Below are 24,907 nucleotides of genomic sequence, written 5' to 3' on the forward strand. Positions count from 1 at the left end.
GATTATAAATGCTTAAGGGTGGAGCCTTCCTTTCCTGCCTCTCAAACTCCCTTTCAATAACACTGGCCAATTCATTGATAAAGTCCCAAGTGCTGTATAAATCTTTATGGACTCACTCCATAGACTGTAAACCCATTCAAGGAAAGGATTTTGTCTTTCGGCCTGTGTAATCCCAGATTCGCAAGATCCACAGCTCATTTACTTAGTAATTTAATAAGCATTTTGAATGATCACTAATTCACAGCATAACATCAGACAAGAGGCTTAAGGACTTTGTAGTGGTAGGCTCCTAAGGATATTTCCTTTTCTTGAAACATTTTGCTTGCTTGTTTAAATCAAGAAGATAAATTCCTTCAGAATTTGGTTTCTTTAATTAAGATTTTAATGCTCATAATGAATGCTTCTCACACTCTTCCACGGAAAGCTTACCCTTAGTAAAAAATATATCAAACAAGAATGTTCTAATTAAACTAAAGTCATTCTTTGATCTGAGAATTAAAACAATAAATATTAAGAACCAGAAAGTACACAAAAAACAGTATGACAGGCATTTCTACCTAGCTTCCTAAATCTATCGTGTCATGCTATGAGAAAAAAAAGTGTGATCTTCTTCTGTACCAAGTATTTTATTTCATGCAGCACTAGGCTTTCTAGTGTTCCAAGACATACTCACAAAGAAGTAACTGCCTACTGTAAATGTTAGAGACCCAAGATTTGACTGCTAGAGAGTAAATAAAATCTGCCGCCGAAGCACCAACTTTTATATGCAGATGGGATAAAGGAAGTATTCAGAAAAAGAAAGGGAATATTTCAAATTATATAAATTATAAATGTTATTTTCTCTGATGTAAGAGACAGATAACATAGGGTGTTTTATGGAATTTAAGTTGAGCTATAATCTAAGCCTATCAAGGCATTTTATTATCAGCTAGTAAGAGTTGTGCTTAAAATAATAATTATAAAATAAAATGATATCCACCTAAAATTTAAAGCAATGGTTCTTAAAGTATACCAGAACAGTCTTGTTTAATAAATAAATAAAAAAACAAATAAATAAATAAAAACTCAGCAAGCAAATCTGTTAGAAATATGGATTTGTGGTCACCACTCCACACCAGCTGAGTCCAAAATTCTGTGCTATGACCACATGGTAGATTTGAGAAACTTGCTGCATCATATTTCCAAAAATGAAGACAGAATCTTCATATCTTGATATGTTAAATCTCACAAGGAAATGAGCATCTCATTGTTATGAAAGACTAGAAGAGATTACACCATGCTTTACTGCCTATTGCTGTTTTTTGAATACCCTACTGAAATATAATATACACAATACAACACACAGGCATATGATCCATCTTTTTAGCAAATTCACAGTTGTGCAACTACTATAAAATTGACTTGCAAACATTTTATTAACATGAGAGTCCGTAACTTCAAATAACTCTCTAACTCACTACTCCTCTGTATTGAGCATGCATGAATCTATCTATGTCTATAGATTTGACAGTTTGGGGCATTTAATTGTAACTGAGCTGTAAGATGTTGTCTTTTGTGCCCGAATCCCCTCACTTAGACCACTATGTTCAAGGTTCATCAATTTTGTAACATATCAGTGCCTCATTCTTTTATTGTAATTGAATAATATTGTACTCTCATTTCTCTTGAGCTTGAATCTTGGAGTAGAAATAGGTCAAGTGATAACTCTGAGGAACTTTCAAGTGGTTTTCAAAAGTTACTCTACCACTGACATTCCTATCAGCAGTGTATCTGAGTTGTCATTTTTTAACAATTCCCAACTCTTTTTCTCAACAGAATTTAGTATGTGTGACATGGTATCTCATTGTCATTCAGATTTCCATGATGGTGAGCATCTTTTCATGGGCACGTGCATGTTGGGAATTTGCAGATTTTCCTTGGAAAATGTCTCTTCAGATCCTTTGTCTAGTTTTTGTCCTTTTAATTGGGTCACTTCTTGCTTTCATTATTCAACTGTAAGAGTTCTTCATATGTTCTAGGCATGTGTCCATATGTGGTAGTTTGAATGAAATGGCCCCCTTTGTTCATAATTTGAATACTGGGTCCCCAGTTGGTAGAACTGCTTGGAAGGATTACTAGGATTACTAGGATACTAAGATTACTAGGAAGGATTATGTCCAGTTGGGGGAGCTGTAACACTGGGTGTGGGCTCTGAGGTTTCAAAGCCCACACCATTCCCAGTTAGCTTTCTCTGTCTCTCTCTCTCTCTTTGAGTCTGTGGTTATTGTCTCAAGATGTGAGCTCTTAACTATCTCCTATTGCTCCAGCGCCATGTCTGCTCCCATGTTCCCTGCCATTATGGTCATGGACTCACCTTCTGAAACTGTAAGTCCTCAATAACCTCTTTCTTCTATAAATTGCCTAAGTCACAGCAACAGAAAAGTAACTGAGACACAGTCCCATTCAGATACAAAGTTAGCATATAATTCTTTCTATAGGTAGGTTGACCTTTCACTCTCTTAACAGTAACCTCTGAAATACAATGCACTTTTGAATACATTTTCCTTTAAAGTATTGTATTACTTCAATTTTTGAGAATTTTATATATACACAAGTATACTATATTTATATCCTGATTCTTCTGTACTTATTACTTATATGTACACACGCTAAGGCTGACCATTTGGGACTATATAATCTATCAGGGAACTTGTCCCTGGAGATAACTGACTCTTATTCCCTCAGTGGCCATTAATTGCTTATTTGCTCATTAAATGGGGAAGATACACATCACAGTACACATGTGGAGATCAGAAGACAACTCTGTGGAGTTCTTTATTTCCAAAAATTCTCCTTTTTATTGCTAAACAAACAAATCGGTTTTCCTAAAAATATCTTTGTTCCCTAAAATAATATCAGCCTTGAATCTACTATATAATGCTAAGGATAATTTTTCTTAAGATACTAGCTCTTGGACTATGAATTTACATAGTTTAATTTTTACTACATTAATATAATATTGCAGAGCTATGGTACTGAATCATGATTTGGTAGCAGTTAAATTAAACGTAAACTACTATTTGGAACAGGTAACTGAATGAAAACGATAATGATTCTGGACACTGTGCCATCACTTGTTTTAAGCAATCACTTCCACTGCACGGATAGTCAGAAACACAAAGATACACAAAAGCAAGGAATAACATAGACTGAGGAAAAGACAGATGAGATGCCAGCTGATATGATGCAGGTATGCAGGAGCAAAAAGGTCTAAGTAACAAAGAACTCTGATCATCCACCACATGCAACGTGCAGTACCAGTTCTGATGCAAAGAACTCAGAGACCGAAACTTCCCAAGTGTCTAGCTGTGTACATCTGAGCTGAAGAAGCACTGCTACCTCCTCCCGAGGCTGAAGGTCCCAACTGAGAGAAAGAGAACAGGTGTGAGCAGGTCCCAGGGAAGTTCCTCTGAGATATGACCCGGACTAACCCCTCAGAACTCCCCTGGGAACCCTTGGGCAGAGAAAGTCTGAAAGAAAAGCGCACCTGGACAGAAGAAACTTAGTGGATACCCTTTAAGAGTCTCAGAAGGAAGCCAGGCTAGGCTACTGGGATCTAATATAAGGGGTCATTGTCATGATAAAGGCTGTGGCAATGGCCTGAGAGAAGAACAATGTCCACTACAGTGGGCTGGGATTCAATATGCAGTAAAGAAAAAGAAGCCATGAATTTGAGAGAAGTTGGCTTGGGAGAGGCTGAAGGTAGGAAAAGGAAGGGGAGAAAGGATGCAACTATATTTTAATCTTTTAAAATTGAAAAGAAAAGAAAGCATGCACAGAGCCTGTACGGTTTAAGCCAGATGGGGTCCAGCACTGAGAGGGGTAAGGAGACACAAGTTTCCATCCCTAATCAAGAAGCTATCTTCAACTGGCATCTGCTCACAAAGGAAAAACAATCTTTGCCAATGGAGTCTCACTGGTGTATTAATCACACTTAAATGTAGGTCCCGTGCCCAGCAGTAAATGGCTAATGCAAAACAAACCCAGGGGTATTTCTGTAGACTTTTTGTCTCATATCGCTTTGTTTGGGCATGTTTTTGTCCTATTTGTCATTTTTTATGTATCACACTTTCTGGTTTTGTGCTTTTATGGGTTGAATTTTCTGTGTTTTTCTATTCTCATTTGTTTGTTTGCCTGTTTGTTTCTGTGTGTGTGTGTGTGTGTGTGTGTGTGTGTGTGTGTGTGTGTGTGTGTGTGTGAGAGACAGAGAGAGAGAGAGAGAGAGAGAGAGAGAGAGAGAGAGAGAGAGAGAATGAGAATGGAATTGGGTGTCAACCAAGTTATTCAGTCTCAAAGACAATAAATGCTAATTAAGATTACCTTTTTTCCAAAGATGACGAAAGCGTGTGTCCAAAGGCTGATTAAGAACCACAAGGCAGTATTTCAAATTTCCTAAGAGAAAAGAAAAAGGGTAAAGCACACACTCAGATGAATTGAGCCCACACCCATCATCTGGGTCTGTATCAAAAACTCCATGAACATAAAGTGGGACAGCAATGACAGTTACTCATTGCATACCTTCCTTTTTAGGGAGCTCATGCATCACCAGGACTTACATTGTTTAGAATGTCTATCTCTCTCACATCATTTCTCTGAGGAATGTATCATGAAAGCAGTTCACAGAAAAAGAAGAATAAACTTTTTTTTGCAGGAGATAAAATACTTTTAATATGAATTCTCAACCTTAAGAAAGATCCACCACTTATCGATATGATGGACTCTGCTGGCTGCTGGTTTCACACTATCCTACCATTTTTAGGAACTGCTGTCACTCAGAGGTGCCAGGGTATGCTATCACACTCATTCCCACTCCTTCATGCTACTATTTTCATGCCATCCTACTTTACTTTGAACTTTCTAATGCAAAACCATGTGCGTATTCTCACAAACCCTACCAACTATGTTTATAGTATTCACACAATACTATACAAAGACGTGGGGAATGTTAGTGTCTGTACTTCTCTAGGAGGAAAACAAGCCAAGTTCAAGAAGAAACCAAACAGGTCTGAACAGTGTATACAGGAGCATGTCCACATGCATATCCCTACATGAGGCAGCTCTGTGCTGCTCATATACTGAACCATGGACAATTCCTCTCATCATTCATAAAGTTCAAAGAATCATTAAAAACAAAGACAAAAAACGAACACTCTTATTCTAAGATTTTCTTAAGTTGTTACATTAATGTTGTTTCTGGAGTGGACAAAAAGGTTTTTTAAGCCGGGCGGTGATGGCGCACGCCTTTAATCCCAGCACTCGGGAGGCAGAGCCAGGCGGATCTCTGTGAGTTCGAGGCCAGCCTGGGCTACCAAGTGAGTTCCAGGAAAGGCGCAAAGCTACACAGAGAAACCCTGTCTCGAAAAACCAAAAAAAAAAAAAAAAAAAAAGGTTTTTTAAATAGATATATATCCTCATTATCTTACAAAGACTACAATTTTTCTATCAATACCCTAATTTGTACACAAAATTTCAGGGTTTCAGGTATAATGGCAACAGAAAATTTTCATTTATCCATAAAAACATGTAATATACTCCATTTTAAAGAACAAAGAAAAATATAAATTCACCATTATTCTTCAAAAGATAATGACAAAGTCCCAACCACTGATATACAGAAACTGATAGGCCATAGATTGCATAGATGCACGTTTATGACATGAAAATAAAGATGAGGTCAAATGATCAACCATGGGCTAAAACAAAGAGAGCTTTTGAACAGTAAGGACTAGTGAACATAAGTTCAACGTTAAGAAAGGAGAGCTGTCTTCTGCTACATAGATGGGGCACTGGCTTTGGAGGAATATGCCAGGAGCCATTGTCATGAGCTATTGAGGGCCAGGATGCAAAAACAGCTTATAGAAATTGATAATTCAGATGTCAACCCACCAAAGGAATGATTCTCAAATGGGGTACCCTTTCGAGCATGGCCTGCAGGCCATTGACTCTGAATACTGTTGCTTTCATCTGTAATTTCTTGTACAATAACAGCTATGATATCTCCCCATTACCATGCATTTTCATGAAATGTGCACTTGTAATCTCATGACTGTATCTCAGGCTTATGGGCACACATATATCTATGGATGGTCAGAAAGATGACTTTTCCTTAACTGTACAATTTTTATATATATAAAATATACCAGCAAATTCTTCATAGCTAGATCTGTTGTCCCATGTGGATTGTAGACACTTAAAGCCTGCTTTGTTCCTTTTGCTCAGACTAATACAAGAAAATAACAATTTCTCCTCAGTCTAAGACGAACTGCACACATTTAGCTCATTTTTACCTCAGAGGAAGTTCAAACTAGACTAAAGGCCTTTGTAAATAGATCATAAGTTTAAAACTTTACAGTTATGTACAAGTCAGAGTCGCAGATGTCTTACCAAGGTTACTACACAAAGAACCCCACAAAAAGCCTGCCAATTCTTCGCTTGCCAAGTCTGCTGACAATAGACCTATGTCTCAAAGTTTGTCACTGGGCACTGTGCCCTCCCACCCCCGGGTCTGGTCAGTCTTACTCCTATAACCTTGGAACTTTACATTGCTATGGTAAATGCCCTTATCGCTTACCCTAGGAATGTGCTTTAGACCAATGAGAGGCAACTCTTATAACTTTTTCTATTGCTTCAAGCCTCCTGTGAAAGAAGAATTATTGGGCTAGATGAAAAGAAGCAGGAAGATGAGAACAGAGAATTAGAGCTAAGAAATTATAGACAATTAGGCCAAGAAAATTAGGAGAAAAGCAGAAGAATAAAAGAGACATGCAATGAAGAACGGTGTGAGCAGATATTAGTTTTTCCTCGCTTATTGTAGTGCCTTTCTCAAACCCTGGAAGAAGGCTTAAGGCCAGTCCTTAAAAGTCTTTGTTGGGAATAGGTAACTCTGCAAGCAAGGAAAAAGTAGCAAGGATGGGCCTAGACTACCAAGTGTACCACCAGAAGGAAGGGGCTGCTAGCAGCAACACAACAAACAACTGAAATAGCCTGCTATGGCCCAATGGCTAAACCTGGAACAATCTGAGCCACAAAACAGAATATTAAATTTTTTTCATAGTACAAAATTAAACATTTTTTAAAAGCCAAATCTGAAGCAAGTGTTAATTAAATACTAGCCAAGTGGATGGGCTCTAGCCAGGTCCATACCCAGGTTCCAGGAAAATGGCCCAGAATCACAATTTGCAGCAGGTTAAGAAAGAAAACCCGTAATTCATTATATTTCCCATCAGGTCCAATCAGGGTCAAGCATACATTCTGATGTACCTCTAGCCTACATTCAATTAAGGGCAATTTAACGTTTTTTAAGACCACACTTAGAGGGGAAAAAGCAATAACTGGGAGAACCCTAAATGAGGGGTATATACCTGTTTGCTACCCATGACAACACCTATCAAGTGAAACTGCTGAGGAGGGAAGGCCTTTCCACGGGAGCATCTCAGAAACTCTGAACAACTTCACCATTCTATATGGAGACTAGATTGCAAAAGTCATACTTTCAGTCTGAAACGAATGAGTTTATCATGTACTTAGCAAGCAAAAGTAAAAGAACAAATAACAAGTTGTAGACAGAAACAGCAAATAGAGAAAGATCAGTTTACAACATCTGTGAGAAAGGATTACAGCCTCTTAGCACACAAAAGCAGCAGCATCAAATCAGGGGCCTAGGCATCCAGCAGAATGGCCTGAGAAGCCCTGCTGAGATAGTCTTGCTCTGGTTCCTAATGAGAGCTTTCCATGTAGAGCAAAGTAGTCACTCCATGGATGAGCTCTGTCTTGGCCTTCTCGGGAGCACTACAGGCATTTTGATAGAATGCAATAAACAAGAGACACTTGAAAATGTTTTTCCTCTAGATCAGTGGTATGTCAGCATATGCTAAAACAACATTCAGTCCTGAAGCCCACAGAAACCCAATCTGACTCAGGAGGGAAACAGCAAACATATTTCAACAGAATAGTAGTTTACAATGCCCTTTTCCAGTAGTAGTCAAAATTGTCAGTGGTACCAAAGACAAGGAAAGTCTTGGATACTATCACAGATAAGATGAATCTAAGAGAGTATGATAACTACACGTACTGTGGTATCCTAGATGGGTTCCTGATGTAGAATACTACTTTAAGGTGTGTTACTTTTGTTTATGTTCTGGAACATTTGTTTAATTATGCAAAGATGTGTTTGATTAAATAAAATTCATCTGCAGTCAGGAGGCTGCGTCAGCAACTAGCTGACAGGAAGTAGTAGAGAGGAGCCAGGGGGAGAAGGGTTTTTAAGGATGGGTTAGGAGACACATGAGGGCTTTTTGGAGGAAGCGAGCAAGGAGAAGAGGTGAGCTACTTGCTCTTCAGCCTCTCTGAGGAGCAGAATTCTACCTCAACCACTGAATCTTGAATTCTTTACAGGGTCAGACAGAGATTTAGTCAAGTTCCCTTGATAGCTTTGAAAGAATTGGAGCCTGAGGGAACAGAATCCCCTCAGGCTGCTACTGCTGCTGGTAGCAGGAGTTACAGAAAAGGCAGCAACAATTTAAAAAGGACAACAGGTTCCTGGGGCAGAAAAACAATAATAGTAAGTAAATACTTGAGAAACTTGGTAAAATGCAGAACAAATAATAATGCATATCTTTATTACATCAGCATTGGCTCATTAATGTGAACAAATGTATGTTAATATTGGCCAAATTATACATGGGGCTGGCTACTTGAGAACCCTAGCCTCTTAATTTTTCCAAAACCTTAAAAAAATAAAATCCATTTATTTTTATTATTTATTGATTTAAAATTTTTGAGATAAGGATCTCTTTAGGTAGTCCTTGCTGTCCTGGAACTGGTCTCAAACTCAAAGATCCACCTGCCTCTGCCTTCTGGATGCTGAGATTAGAAACATGTATGTACCACCATGCCTGGCCATATGCAAGGCACATTTAAACCCTTGTGCAAAGACAAAATACAGACTTGAAAACTATTCCATGCAGTATTGTGAGTGATTATTCAATGTGACCAGACTGTTTACACCCATGAAAGAAAATCCAAGTGTATTCGAGCTTCAAAAGTAAAGTTAAAAAAACCTACTAAACCAGAAGGAAAAGGGAACACTATTCCATCTTTCGATAAAAACTGTAGTTTTATCAAGACTTTTAAAAATGTTAAACATGGGCCGGGCGGTGGTGGCGCACGCCTTTAATCCCAGCACTCGGGAGGCAGAGCCAGGCGGATCGCTGTGAGTTCGAGGCCAGCCTGGGCTACCAAGTGAGTTCCAGGAAAGGCGCAAAGCTACACAGAGAAACCCTGTCTCGAAAAACCAAAAAAAAAAAAAAAAAAAAGTTAAACATGGGAAATAAAACTGCATATATCCAGAAAACCAGCTTCTCTGACATTAAAAATTATTTGTATCACAGACAAAAATAATACACTATTCACATCTTTAAATCAATAATCTCAAAATGCAGTAGTGCAATTTAAAAGCGAAAGACTTTTCTATTATTTTCAGAAGGAGAAATTATTATTTGACAGTATTTGTGGTAGTCTGAATAAGAATGTCCCCCCCAACATAGGCTCATAGATTTGAATGGTTGGTCACCAGGGAGTGGCACTATTTGAAAGGATTATGTGTGACGTTGTTGGAGGAAGTATGTCACTGCCGGTCTACTTTGAGGTTTCAAATGCTCAAGCAAAGCCCAGATTCAGTCTCTTTCTGCTGCCTGTAGATCCAGATGTAGAACTCTCAGCTAATTCTCCAGCATCATGTCTGCCTGCGTGTTCCCATGACAACAATGGAATAAACTTCTGACACTGCAAGCAAGCTCCAATTAAATGCTTTCCTTTATAAAAGATGCTATGGTCATAGTGTCTCTTCACAGCAAGAGAACATTGATACATTTTAGAAAACTGATACATTGATAATATTTAGTATGGAGACCAGGACAAAGGCCTCCCTGTGATTACAAAAGAAAGTCCTATGTTTTCTACCTAAGCTGATGTCTTAGGGTTTACATAACTCTGATAAAACATCATGACCAAAAGCAAATGGGGGACGAAAAGGCTTATTTCACTGTATAGTTTACAGTCTATATCCAGGAAAGCCAGTGTAGGAACTCAAGGCAGGAACTTGGAGACAGGAACAGATGCAGATGCCTAGAGAACACTGCTTACTGGCTTGCTCTTCATAGCTTGCTCAGCTTGCTTTCTTATAATACCCGGGATCACCAACCCAGAGTTGGCACTTACCCATAGGACAATATCCCACTCTTAGGGAGACATTTTCTCTATTTTGATTGCCTCTCTTCCCCAGTGTATCTAGGTTTGTGTCAGTGACAGAATACACACAGCCAGTACAGTTTAACTACAGAAAAGAAGAAGGGCCCCCTCATAGGGTGCTGATGGGTGCCCTCACTCACCTCTGCAGTTTACAAGGCACACTATGCTTTACCTGTGCCCTGGAGAGCACATTAACAAACCAACTGGTTTCATATAAAATAATCTCTAAATATGACAAACTTAAAAATATTCCTCAGCACACCCTGAAGACAATACATGTTCTATGAAAGCATCACCATACATATCAAGGTCAGAAGCTTCATGTAGAATCTCACCAGCTCCAACAGGAAATAAGTGGCAGGAGGAGAGGACAGGAGAGTCTGGGAGGATGGACAGGCAGGCAGGCAAGAGAGTCTTATGGATGACCAAGGTTGAGAACCATTGGTAAAAGTCCTGATAATGACATTATTTCATGTTAAAGATTTTTAAGTGTATTTGTTTACTTGCATAGTTATTCATTTATTTATTCTGGGAGGGAAGGTGTCCTGTGGCAGTCAGAGGATAACTTGAGGGAATCAGTTTCTCCTTCTAGCACATAGGTCCCTAGGATTGAACTTGGGCTATTGGGTTTGACCACAAGTGCCCTTATACACTGAGCTACCTCCTGGCCCACTAACAACATTTTATAATATTTATTTCATTGTTTTATTTTTAACTTCTGTTTTCTCAATATTTTATATATAATTAAAAAAAATTAAATCCAAATGTGGTGGCACATATCTTTAATCCCAGCACTCAGGATGCAGGTGCAAGAGAATCTCTCTGAGTTTGAAGGTAGTCTGGTCAACATAGTAAGATCTAAGACAGGCAGAGGTACATGGTGAGGCCTTATCTGAAAAATAAAGAGAAAAATTGTGGAGCAAAAATAAAAACTGTCCTCACTGGGGCTGGAGAGATGGCTCAACAATGAGGAACACTTATCACTCTTGCAGAGGCCCACGGTTTACTTCCTAGTACCCACATGACAGTTAAAACTGCCCTTAACTCCAATTCCAGGGACACTAATGACCTCAGCAAGCAAAACATGCATACATATAAAATAAAAAGGAAGATCTATAGGAATGCTGACTTTAATTATAATCTTGGGGATGGGTGCCAAGAAAACGTCAGGGTAAATCAACCACTTAGGTATTAGCATTAAACTGTTGAGGCTTACAGCAGGCAATCAAATTATACTGACAGATGAAGACAGAAACATAAACAGTCATGGGGGTTGGAGAAGAGAGGAGGCGAGGGGAGACGAGGCGAGGCGAAGAGGTGATTTTGCTGTAGTACTAGGGATAGAACTAGGAATTCACTACAGTTGGTAATGATATACCGAGCTACATCCCCAGGCTTATTGCATCTTTTTAAAGGTGAATTACATTATCATGAAGGATGGCTTAAAATTAAACTACTATGATGACAAAAGTTCATTCCTATAAAAAGTTAAAAATGAAAAAAAAAGCTAATAAATGAAATATACTTGACTGAAAAAAGCACTACATGGTAATTTATAAACTGTTATAAATACAGATTACCTTTTTGTGTGTATTGTGTGTGTGTTTACATATGTATGTGTGTTCACAATTATGTGTGCGGGTGAGTGCATATTTGTCATGGTGTGCATTTAGAGGGCAGAACACAACCTCAGGTCTTAGTCCCCAGTTTTCACCATCTTTGAAATCAGAGTCTCTCTAGACTTTAAGCTTCTAGGGGTTATGCTGCCTCTCTCTCCTATCTCTTGGGAGTGCTGGAATTGCAGATGTGTACTACTGTATCCAGCTGTTGCAAGAATTCTTGAATTCAGGTCATCAGGCTTGCATGGTAACTAATTTCCTCACGGAGCCATCTCCCTAGCCCTTCAGATTTCCTTTCAAAACATGAAATAACAGGAGATTAAAAGAATGCACATATATTAAAATACCATTTATAACAGAACAGAAGTATTACTCAAATGAATTGCTAAATTGCCAAGTTTGTATATACTGTATTTTAAAATTACTGGAGCAAAGAAAAATTGTTATTAGCCAAAAAACATGCCAGGCATTACACATATAACTTACTTTGTCAAAGAACCAAAAAACCATTATTATGACTTTCTCATCCCTAGAAAGTATTGCAATTAAATAATAAAAACTCTGGAGTACTTAGTCTCATATCTGCATTCATGAACATCTACTTTCAAACACAGATTTTTTTGTAAGTGCACACAGGGAAATCAACACTGTCAAATCAATTTGTTTTCTGAGGTAATAAATTACATATGGATGAAGCATAACTATTAAAAAGCTCTGAACAAATATTCTAACAAAAGTCTATTAAAATAATTGAATTACCAATAGACTATAAAGAATTGATAAGTCAAATGTAAGAAAAATAAGAAAAGTAAACGAAGAGTAGGATAAACACATTTGTGAAGAAATATTTCCTGGCCTCCCCCACATGCAAACTGATGGCTTATTCCACTTACATTAGCATAATAAAAATAATTACCTTTCTATTCTTAAGGTGCCTTGTTTTGGATAACAAATGAGGTCACTCTACCCTCTATCACCTCCAGCTTCCACCCCATTTCTGTCTTCAATGAAAGTGATTTTTAAAAATTTATTATTTTTATTTCATGTACATTGGTGTTTTTGCCTGCATGGATGTCTGTATGAGAGTGACAGATCCACTGAACCTGGAGTTACAGACAGTTGTGAGCTGCCATGTGGGTGCTGGGAATTGAATCTGGGTCCTCTGGAAGAGTAGCCAGTGTTCTTAATCACTGAGCCATCTACCAAGCCCATTGAAAAGTAATTTTTAAAAGGCATTTATCTTCCAGCATCTGCAACAATCATTGCCAAGGCCAACCGTGCCCTTGTACTATAAAACCCAATGGCTAATAATCCTTTCTCATCTTGGTGTCAGGGCAGAGTAGGTAAGGGGCTTCTCCTACTTGATTGTTCATGCTAACCCTACTGTCTTATATGTGCATTACCATGTAAGTTTCTTGTTCTATCCATACAAAATCATAACATTTCCATCACATGCTTGTGCCTGCCTGAACTCTGAACTTGCTTTGTTCTTCCTAATACATTTATCAATAACACAGGCATGTTTTTCATAGCTCCCTATTCTAGAACATAAGCTCCTGAATCCAATACCTACAACAAGGGCACATACACAGTAAGCATTTAATAAATAGATGTTGACTAGCTCTTCCAAGATAAGACTTTATGTCCATTTATATAATAAATTAGTTCCAGATACTTCTTTAATTAAAAATACTACTCCTTTCAATTTGTCCACATTCTGTCCTTTGGATGCTTCCCTCATATAATTCCTTAGCAAATGGAACTACTCCCTTCTAAAAGCCAATAGTTCTGTCTACATCCTGCAGCCCTGAGCAGCCCTGTCAAATGACCAGTGAATAAAATGTTTCTGAGAGGACACCAGGAAAGAGCAGCAAGCACTCACATTGCTTTCACACAGCTAAGTGCTGCTCTCCTCACGACATCTCAAGACTATCAGAACTAGAGGTAAGCCACAGAAGAGCAGCTATATCAGTAAGAGCTAGGAGATACTTTCATTCAAAACAGACTGACTTTTTTAAATGCTAAATACATGTTTATTATCTTTAACATCTACTTAGGAAATCAAGGACTCCATATAACATTCATCGAGCCCTACAAATTTGACCATATATCTGGTTATTATCATTCAAGTTTTCAGGCTGAAAGTGTAAACCTATCTGAAAAGGTTTAAATCAATTTTCATTTGAAAGCATTATTTCCCATGATGCAACAGAAATGACCCTGTCTGTGTTTAGCAATTCTAAACTCTAAGCTATTATAGACAAAATGACTGAATACATTTTCATAAGAATCCATAGATACTATGAATGTATGTTATATTTCACAACTAGTAAGATTCTATTGTGTAGGAAATAGGAGAAAGAGGACCTAAGCTGGTATTGAATTTTTCTTGCTATAAAAATAGAATGCTATCCTATAGAATGTTTTCTTTTTTACCTTTGAAAGGTTAGTGATATTCTTGCTACCAGTAAACATTCTCACTGTATAACCCAAATGAATAATGCTTAATTCTTCATCTAGGCATACGTGAAGTGCTGACAGAGTTCAAAGCTGTTCCATCAACTGTCCCTTGCCCTGATGATCTGGACCACAATAAACTGTGTTTCCTATCAATCAAGAAAATCAATCACTTCCCAGCAAACTGTGGACAAAATGCCATAACCCAAAGGGTTCATCATAAAGTCTTAAGAAATTATAGTCCATCAAATCAGTTCTGATGTGTTGACAGCTGAGCCCAAAATACTCTTCACACTTGAAAAGTCAGTTCTGAACATTTCCTAAAGACAGAAGCTATATGAGTTTAGAGTATGCCCATAAAACAAATTCAGAGCTAGCTACTCCTATATCCCAAGCCCATTTCTTTTTTTTTTTTTTTTTTTTTGGTTTTTTTTTCGAGACAGGGTTTCTCTGTGTAGCTTTGCGCCTTTCCTGGAACTCACTTGGCAGCCCAGGCTGGCCTCGAACTCACAGAGATCCGCCGGCCTCTGCCTCCCGAGTGCTGGGATTAAAGGCGTGCACCACCACCGCCCGGCCCAAGCCCATTTCTAACCACAACAAACAAACAAACAACCACACAGAACTGTAACCACAAACAGCAGTAAGAAGGAAGGCAAACCAGACTCATGGATCAGAAGCCAATCCCTGTCAATACCCTTTCTAGACATTCTATTTTGTGTTGGTTAGTTTTGGTGAGGACAGTTTAGCAGATATAAAGCCTTCAAAGCTCTGTGGGTTCCACATACAACATCACAGAAAACAAGTACTTATTAAGTGGAGAATATTTCCTTCATTTTTTTTAATATTACTTAGGAGAGATTATTTTACTGAAAAGTCATCTCAATATTTATAATTAAAATAAGATCAAATAAAGCTAAATTGGAACTACTTACGTGACTAATTGAGACTTTAGGTTTGACAGAACAAAAGCAACAATAATTATTTCTAGCTTCAGAGTATTTCCAACCATCCTTTAATTGGTATGGATTGCATGCTACACCATCATATGGTCAAAGCACTTCTAGATAAAATTAAAGTGGTTTGTTTTTTTTTTTACCAATTTTTTCAAACAAGAAAATATACAAGTGTAAATTTGGAAGACTGAATGGTGAGTGAATTCTGATTACATAGTTAATGGTATAAAGAATCCCGTGCAAAATGCAGGAAAATCTACCAGAGCAGATTTTGTTAATGTCACAGTCACCACCTGCAGCTTGAAGAATAAAGACCAAAATGCTGCATCTGGATTCTGGTTTCTCAGACTCCCTGCTGTCCTCTCACATGGTGAAAGGAATAGAAGTGAGAGATTCACACCACTGTGTCCCATGGCAGAGGGGGCACATAAGCATCTCCTCAAATGCTCACCTCTCAATGCTACTGCCTGAGAAGCAAGCTACCAAATAAGTATTCACAGATATACTAGGACCAGGATGTATACATTTAAACACTCTTATAGTTCAAAAATATGAAAGTCTGCATAAAGACTGGCTGAAGAATTATCTTCTAAACAAACAAAGAAAGCAGAAAATTACCACAAAAAATGCCAGCATCATTATTAATTAGAGCTAGCATTTGAATGAAAGTGCATATGCTCATTTCTCAATCCCTAGCACCCAGCACATTGCCTGGTATACAGCAGACACTCAATAATACAGACCAAAACCTAAACTGGATCCTCAATGGAATGGCCCCATTGACAGGGGCCATGTCAGCTGTTCAGATTCCAGCTACTTCAGATGCACTCCAGAGGCTGCTCAGCACTCTATGAAAACATTAGGTTCCTTCGTCGTTTTCGCATCCTCATTCTTGGTTTCTTGTCTGTCTTGAACACTTCTCTAGTAAGCATATGTGCTTGCCAGGTGTGGTGGTGATGCACGACTTTAATCCCAACACTTGGGAGGCAGAACCAGACAGACCTCTAAGTTCGAGGCTAGCCTGGTCTACAAAGTGAGTTCCAGGACAGGCAGGGTTATCCAAAGAAAACAAACAAAAAGAACATGGGGTCTGCAATCGGTTAAATCTCTTCTGTGTCATTTAATAGCTGTATGACTTTGAGATACGTGGGGATTATGTTTAACATCTCTGAGGTTACAATACTGTGGAATATCATAATGGAGGGTTAGCTAATGCACATAGAGAGAGCTCTACCAACACTAAGGAAGGAAACCTGTAGATGTAGTTCTCTCCAGCACAGTCATAGTTAGGCTCCAACCAAAAGACATCTCACTCCCTTGCATCATTGGATACTCAAGTATGTTAATGACAATTGCTTCTCAGTCAATGTTTTACAAGCTTTACACATACAGAAAACATAGTTGGCAATTCCCATTATCTTCAAAATGCAGCAAAGGACCTGGGGCAAGGTGAACTGTTTTCTAGCATGAACTTGAAATGTCACTTGCTCATGGTGTTATTAACTGTGCTGCTAAAACACTGACCTGCAAAACTGAAAATGTGCACGTGCACACAAACAAAACTATCATAGTCTATGGTGTTCTCAACTGCTTTACAATTAAGCTTTAAGACTTGGGTCCCTTGCAAAGTTGGCTGATCTAACACTATACCTTGTAGGAATAGGAACATAACCTTAGAATAGAAAACAAGGTAAACATGGAAGAAAAGATGAATGGTAAGCTATGGCAGGCTCATTCGGGCATTCCTCCCTCAGAGAATCAAATGGTCCAGTTCTAAGTCATCTACAGACTGAATTCTATTTCTGTCCATGACATTCTTATAAAGTCACACACTCAATCTCAAGGGAGAAGAGTAAAGTACTCTTAAGACTTTCAGGGAAGGTTAATTATAAAAAACAACAACTGTTGCCAGTACCTGGAAGGCTTCCATCTGAACTCTGTTTCATCGCCATCCCTCCGCCCACACACACCTGGAAATGATCCAAGCCCAAGGGAAGGACCTTTCAAAGACACTGTAGTTTTCCAGTGAGATGAAATAATCACTTACAATTTTTATGAATAATATGGTTTACTAATTTTCAAAAGATTTCTGCCTTATCTGTTTGTATACTCTTGATGTAATTGGTTATACGCTCAGGATTGTTGTGGCCTGTGTGTCGCCCTGCTATATGACATCTCATGCTATTACTACTCAGTAGCACACCTACCAAAAAGCACATGGAGAAAGGGAAAAGGAATACCACCTAAGCCTTCATTTTGTTCCATGGAGTAATGAGAAGACATGAGACAACACTATTTACCAATCTGAAAATGAACATTTTTGTACATTTTAACATCTCTAGCATATATTCTGATGCATTCAGAATGTCCTTGGCATCTCAGCACTGACAGCTTAGTCAATGTTTCCTTCTTTCTTGTGGTGAATAAACTAATAGTGAAACTTACATTAGTAGCACCACAGAGGCAATAACAAGCAGGTACTCAAGTCACACACAGTACTAGGCTACAGCAGTATCATGAGTATTTCTGAGTTGTAGTAAGGTTTTTAAATAATTTGAAGTTTGTGGGCTAAAGGTGTCTAGATCAAACATCAGCTATAAGCAAAGAATGATGATCTCTGGTATTTATCATTTAAAAGTCATGATCTTCCTGTGATGTCAAAACAAGGCTGGTGATAGGAACACTGTCTTTGATCTTTTAGATCCAATGAAATTCATGGGTTCAGTGTAATAAAAGACTGAACACAACATACTCAATGTACCAGTTGCAATGAGACCACACAGAGGGAAAATCATAGCCTCCACAGAAAAATGGTGCCAGGAGGCTCCTTTTAGTATCTTGAAGGGTTAGAGTATTAAAATGAGGAAGTACAGCATGCAAAAGGATGGGCACACACACACACACACACACACACACACACACACACACACACTTACATGGTGGTAGAAAACCTTAGTGAGAAGGATGTTAACCACACAGAAAAACACACTTCATCTACATTAAGAAATGATCACTAGCCACCTCTTGCCCTCATTTCAACTGGACAACCAAAATAATTTCTTTTGTTTTAAATCTCTGTTTTGTCTACTATTGGCCTTACTGTTTAGCGTAAGGTCTTGGTGTTCTACACAGCTTTAAGGCTGTGGGTATCTTCTTTATATTTAATGAAGAATTAAAAAAATGAACCAATTCTTAACTTCTAGTTAATCAGCTTATATTCTTCAGCATGAGTCAGCACAGGAGCTCCTGAAATTATAAATCCCTAAAACAAGCTTATAATCCTTTGCATATAGAACTATGAATGAAGTCTAAAGAAGACAGTTAGGTCTGCTCAGACACACAAAATTTATCCATTAGCACTGGAATCCTGAGTGCCAACACAGTATGCTGTCCTCTACTCCAAGCAGTTACATCGTCTGAGCTCTGATGAAGAGAAGCCACAAGGCAGGGATCAGTGAGGTTGTAATTAGAACTGCTTCCTCAGAGGCATTTTGATTTGCATTTCCCTGATGGCTAAGGATGTTGAACATTTCTTTAAGTGTTTTTATGCCGTTTGAGATTCTTCTGTTGAGAATTCTCTGAGATTACATCTTACACCTGCCAGAATGGCTAAGATCAAAAACACAAATGACAGCTTATGCTGGAGAGGTTGTGGAGCAAAAGGAACATTCTTCCATTGCTGGTGGGAGTGCAAACTTGTACAGCTACTTTGGAAATCAATATGGCAGTTTCTCTGAAAATTGGGAATCCATCTACCTCAAGACCCAGCTATACCACTCTTGGGAATATACCCAAAGGATGCTCAATCTTACCACAAGGACACTTGCTCAACTATGTTCATAGCAGCTTTATTCATAACAGCCAGAACCTGGAAACAACCTAGATGCTCCTCAACCGAAGTATAAATAAAGAAAGAATGGTACATTTATACAATGTAGTATTACTCATCTGTTAAAAACAGGAAATCTGAAGGCAAAGGGATGGAACTTTTGTAAAAAATCATCCTGAGTGAGGTAACCCAGACCCACAAAGACAAACATGTTATGAACTCGCTCATAAGTAGAAATTAGCTGTAAAGTAAAGGATAACCATGTTATAATTCACAGACCCAGAGAGGCCAGATAACAAAGAGGATCCAAGGGGGACACATGGATCTCCCTGGGAAGGGGAAACAGAAAAGATCTCATGGGAAATCTGGGGGGTGAGTGGGGATGAGAACTTGAGGGATCAGGTTGGGGAGAGGATAGAGGGAGAAATTACTGGAAAAGGGGGCATTTCGGGGTCAGGTAGAAACCTGATGCATGGGAAATTCCCACGAATCTACAAGGATAGATAAGACTCCTAGCAATAGTGGATACATAGCCTGAACTGGCCATCTCCTGTGACCAGATTGGTGACTACCTCAACTGTCATCAGAGAGCCTTCATCCAGTAACTGATGGGAACAGATGCAGAGACCTACAGCAAACATTAGGCTGAGCTCAAGGAATCCTGTTGAAGAGAAAGGATTGTAGGAGCCAGTGGGGCCACAGACATCACAAGAAAACCCACAGAAATAACTAACCTGGCTCAAAGGAACTCAGAGTCTGAACCAATGACCAGGGAGCTTGCCTGGGACCAACCTAAGTCCTCTACATATATATGACAGTTGTGTAGCTTGGTCTACTTGTGGGACTCTTAACAATGGGATCAGGGGCTGTCCCTAATGCTTTGGGAACCTATTCCTCATGCTGAATTGCCTTGCCCAGCCTTATACAAGGAGAGGTGCGTAGTCTCATGGCAACTTGATATGCCACGTTTGTTGATACCCATGGGAGGCCTGTCCTTTCTGAACAGAAACAGGAGAGGAGTGGATTGAGGGTCGGGGAGAGGAGATCGGGGAGGGAATAAAAAGAGAGTGAGGAGGGGAAACCAGTCAGGATGTGAAATAAATAAATTAATTAAAATTTAAAAACTTGAGTGAACAAGGGTTGTTTTCAATAAACTTTATAAACAAAACTTTTTAAAAAAAAGTTTCCTCATTGGCAGCCTCAAGAAAACAAGAAAGAACTGCTGCTTTATTACACAGTACCTGACTATCACATAAACTGTTTGCCATGCATTAAGTACTTCTGCATCCTATGTATCCAGTAACAAGTTCCCCCATAGGAAGGAAACTCAATGGGAGAAACCGTCTATTCACTAATGTCTAATCCCTACTGCCAGGAGCAGAGCAGAAGCTTAGCCCATCATCAGTAAACACAAGAATAAAAAAAAAAAAACTTAGACACCACAGTATCATAGAGGCACTCTTCCATCTACAAGTTATAGGAGAATCCTATTATTTTTCCAGAGAAGACTATGGCTTGAAAAGTCACTGGTCTAAGGTAACTTTAACAAGTTACCATACAAAGCCTGACTGTTTCCCATCAAAGTCTTTCTGCACAGGCTCTCGGCTGCCCTTTCATAACTCTGCTGATGTCCTATTTCAGGACATCATTGAAATTCCATTTATAAACACATGGAAAAGCTAAATGAAAGATTCTCAGGACCCAGTCCCCCCCACCTCTACCCCCTCCATTCTAGATGATCTACTGTCCTCTTATACCTATGGCTGCCTGTCCACCTGCCTGCCAACATACATTGGTCCATAAGCATAAGACAACTCAGTCCCTCCTCCAAGCCCACCATCCCCTTTGGACTCACTGTCATCTGTGGCTAAAGTCAGAGTATGCCTAGTTCTGCTTCTGATGCCCATCGTGGAGCCAGACCCTAAATCCTGCTTGAGAGAACTCCAGAGTCCACCCTTTTCCACTGCCTGACAGCCTATCACCCATGCCACCTAGTGGACCAAAATCTTTGAGTCTAAACCCAAAACTCCAACAAGAACTTCAGATGTGGACCTAGTAGGACTCTGTACCAGACTGCACCCAATACTAAAAAACCAAGCATTATCTATCTAGATTCTAGTCCACAATCTATCAGGCTGGGACAACAGCAGCTAACCAACTAAACAACCCCCAACAAAAGTGAGACCAAGTATCTAGGAAGCCACTATTTCCCTGGTACCAAAACCACCCAAAGACACAAAAAATAAATGAAAATATAGACTAACATCCCTCATAACATGTAATAATTCTCAATAAAATGCTTGCAAATGGAATCAAAGATCATTTCAAAAATATTGTCTACCTTGATTAAGTTGGCTTCATACCAGAGATTCAGGGATGGTGTAACAAACACAAGTCAATAAATAAACATAATCTACCACCTAAACAGAAAACAGATTAAAAGACAAAAATCCCATTAGATGGGAAAAAGACCTTAGGAAAAAATCCAATATACTTTCATGATAGTACTTGGAGATACCAGGACGAGATGTCTTCACCAACTCCCTCAAGGCTCAGGGGTCTAGGACTAAGAGGAGGCAGGAAGATTGTAAGAGCTGGAGTTTGTGGACGACTCCAAGAAAAAGTGCCTTCTAGACACAATAGGCAGGCTTGAGCACATATGAAGTCACAGAGATTTGGACAGCTTATATAAGATCAATCTGGACACAATCCCAGCAGGAAGAAGAGAAGGGGACAGAAAGGCCACCACTTGCTATAAAACTTCTTACAATTGATCTCTGCTAGGAGAGGGAAAATCAGTTTTCTCCAAGAGAGTGAACTGAGTACATCAACCACACTCCAGGCAGGCTCATGCTCAGCAGTAGTCAGACTCGTATGTGTGTGTGTGTGTGTGTGTGTGTGTGTGTGTGTGTGTGTGTGTGTGTGTGTACGCGCGCGCGTGTATGCACATGCTTTTTGTTATTTAGATTTGCCTTGGTATTTTTTGTCTCTTTACATTTCTTGATTTTTTTATTTTTCATTTTTTTTAGGACAGAACAAGAAGTTAGGAAGGGAAGGAGGTGAAAGAGTATCATCAAATACATTGTGTGTATGTATGTATATATATACATATATATGAATATATAGTCAATAAAATGTATAGAAAAATTTAAAAATAAGATTCTCACAGGTCATCAGTGCATACTGATGTCCCAGCAGTACAAGATGCTGCCTGACCTTTAAAAATGCAGAAAAAACAAGGGGACATTATACACTCCAACTTCCTGCACTCTGGCATAAGGACTGTTTAAGCTGGCCATCAGAAGACACAGATTCCTTAAACACTCGGCATTCCTCATGTTTTCCTAAAAAAGGACACTAATTTATAAACACAAAAGAGCATTTTCCTTCTCTCTGAATGAGAAGGGACAATACATTAAAAATCCAAGATGTCCATGGGTCTTTATCAGCCTGGAGGTTGAACCTGAGAAATATACCTAAAATGCTTCACTAAATTGCTCACGCTAACATCAATTTCCTTTTCTGCCTTTTCTACTATAAAAGTTATCACTTCTTTAAAGCTTCCTGTTTTATGTGGAAGATAAAATATAAACCCAAGTTACTTTCCTTGAGTTTTCTTCCATGTAAACAAGACAGAAGTCAATAAACTTCTGCATGTTCCTCTTTCATCTGTCTCTTGCTATAAGGGTCCTAACTAAGAACTAAGAAATATAGCAGGCAAGTTACTTTTTTTCTTCTCTTAAAAGCCTCAGAGATGAAGGACAATTAGAAGATTTTAGCATTTAAAGATCTTATTATTTGAATACCTGAATTTTGCCTGATTGATAAATTATTTTTTATAATACTATTTAACTTTTATTAGTCTTCTAAAGTAATTTCTAGGATGGAGCTAAGCTCAATGACAGAGCACTTTCCTAGCATTGTAAGTGTACGTACACACACACACACACACACACACACACACACACACACACACACACACACTGAACTGACTTCATGGCAAAGTAGTACTTTTAGGAAAGTGAATCCTCAGTTTTTTTTTTTCAGCAAATTTGGTATAAACCTATTGAGTAAAATAACTCCATTTCTCAATATATAACTGCCACCAACTGTTTTGAATAAGTTAGAATATATCTGAATAAAATTAATTATAAAATTGATTTGTTCAATTTTTCAAGTTATTTTTAAAAGATTTTGGAGACATGCTAGGTACCTGAATTACATTCTGGCCCTTGATACAAGGGAGCTTCTCAAATACTTCACTGCTAATAATAAAAACTCATGCATCCTGTAAAATGTGTTAAATCTAACCATGTGGCAAGAATTTGTGAAGATATATTTCAGGAAAGAATTTCTATGGATATATAATCCCACACAACCATAAATGAAAGCCATACCAGTCTGAGACAATCAATGAATCCTTTCATTGATAAATGTAAAAAGTCAACCAGGGTCTATAGATATAAGGATATACAGATAAGAGTTTTAAAAAATAGTGAATTACAGAACAACCACTTCCCTTTGACACCCAGGGGTCCAGGGACAACCTTGGAAACCAGTCCTCTGAGAGAGTAAGGGCATTATAATAGCAAAGGAATGATGAGAAGAGAGCAGAAAGGGACTTGGATTAGTTACCTTTGTATTGCGGTGATGAAACTCCATGACCAAGGCTTATAGACAGAAGAGTTTATTTTGGCTTACAGTTTAGAGGAAGGCATGGTTGCACAGAGCCAGCATGGTGGAAGGACTGGGGAGCGGAGAGCTCACATCTTGAAACCACAAACACAAGGCTAAGAGTGTGAACTGCAAGTGGTGAGTTTCACACATTTTGCTGTGAAATCCTGACCCCATTTATATATGTCCCTCTTAAACCTTCAAACAGCACCACCAACTAGGTACCCAAGTATTCAAATACCAGAGCTTATAAGGGGCATTCTTGTTCAAACCTCTACAGGAATCAACTTAAAAGTAAACAAATTCACGAATTCAGTAAATAGCAAGAGTCTTTAATTTGTAGCTGAATTCAGATAAAGGGAAAAAATATCCAGGAAATATCCTAAAATGAAAATGAAATAGAACATATAAAAAGACAGAAGAAAATATTATTAAATTATAATAAATAGAATACTATGGAAAAGCCCAAGATACCATGAGTAAACTGTTCAAAATTATTAACAAAATATCAATCCTCAAAGCAGAAATGAAGATTTAGTTCCCTTGAGGGTCTATCAACAGATTTTTAATAGTCTCTCTGGAAGTAAGAACATTCAATTCTTTGTTAATATTTGTTAATAACCAAATGCCAATTGATTAAGGAACTCTGGACAAAAGGGTAAGTGGGGTTTAAAAGCAATTCAAGAGTCTAACAGCTGGCTAACTGGCAGCCTCTTACCTCTGGTCTCTACAGCTCTACTAACATACTACAAGTCAATACTACTCATGCTACAAGTCAATCAATTCGAGTACTGGCTAGCAAGAAGTAATCTCCAACCTTGGAGTTTTAGACTCTTTAACTCTGGCACCTAAAACAAAACCACTGACTGTTGCAGCCCTCAGTTTATACAAGTCTTTTATAGGTGCCTGGGTCTGGTGCACTGATTGCTTAGCTACTCTGCAACCCCATGTCCACAGGGCTGCTGTAGACATATAGTCTCTGAAAGAATAACACAGAAGTGAAAATGGACATGGCATCTGTCTTAGGGTTTTTACTGCCGTGAAGAGATGCCAGGACCATGGCAACTCTTATAAGGAAAACAGTTAAT

The 24,907-nt window shown here is 38.6% G+C and overlaps 1 protein-coding gene across 8 annotated transcripts in view; it reads right to left on the reverse strand.

Moving 5' to 3' along the window:
* Positions 1-24,907, reverse strand: part of Tpk1 (thiamin pyrophosphokinase 1) — a 321,619-nt gene that overhangs the window by 265,345 nt on the left and 31,367 nt on the right. For 5 of the 8 annotated variants that reach the window (XM_052719170.1, XM_052719165.1, XM_052719166.1 and 2 more), the window contains one exon: positions 4,360-4,431. The exons of 2 other annotated variants lie outside the window; for them this stretch is intronic. In XM_052719170.1, coding sequence (XP_052575130.1) covers positions 4,360-4,431 — 72 coding nt within the window. Of the gene's footprint in view, positions 1-3,297; positions 3,404-4,359; positions 4,432-24,907 lie in introns of all 8 variants that reach the window. One more of the 8 variants, XM_052719171.1, reaches the window with a different exon arrangement.

The sequence above is a fragment of the Peromyscus californicus genome, unplaced genomic scaffold (genome assembly GCF_007827085.1).
Source record: "Peromyscus californicus insignis strain IS unplaced genomic scaffold, ASM782708v3 Scaffold_6__1_contigs__length_162567912, whole genome shotgun sequence".
Taxonomy (NCBI): Eukaryota; Metazoa; Chordata; class Mammalia; order Rodentia; family Cricetidae; genus Peromyscus; species Peromyscus californicus.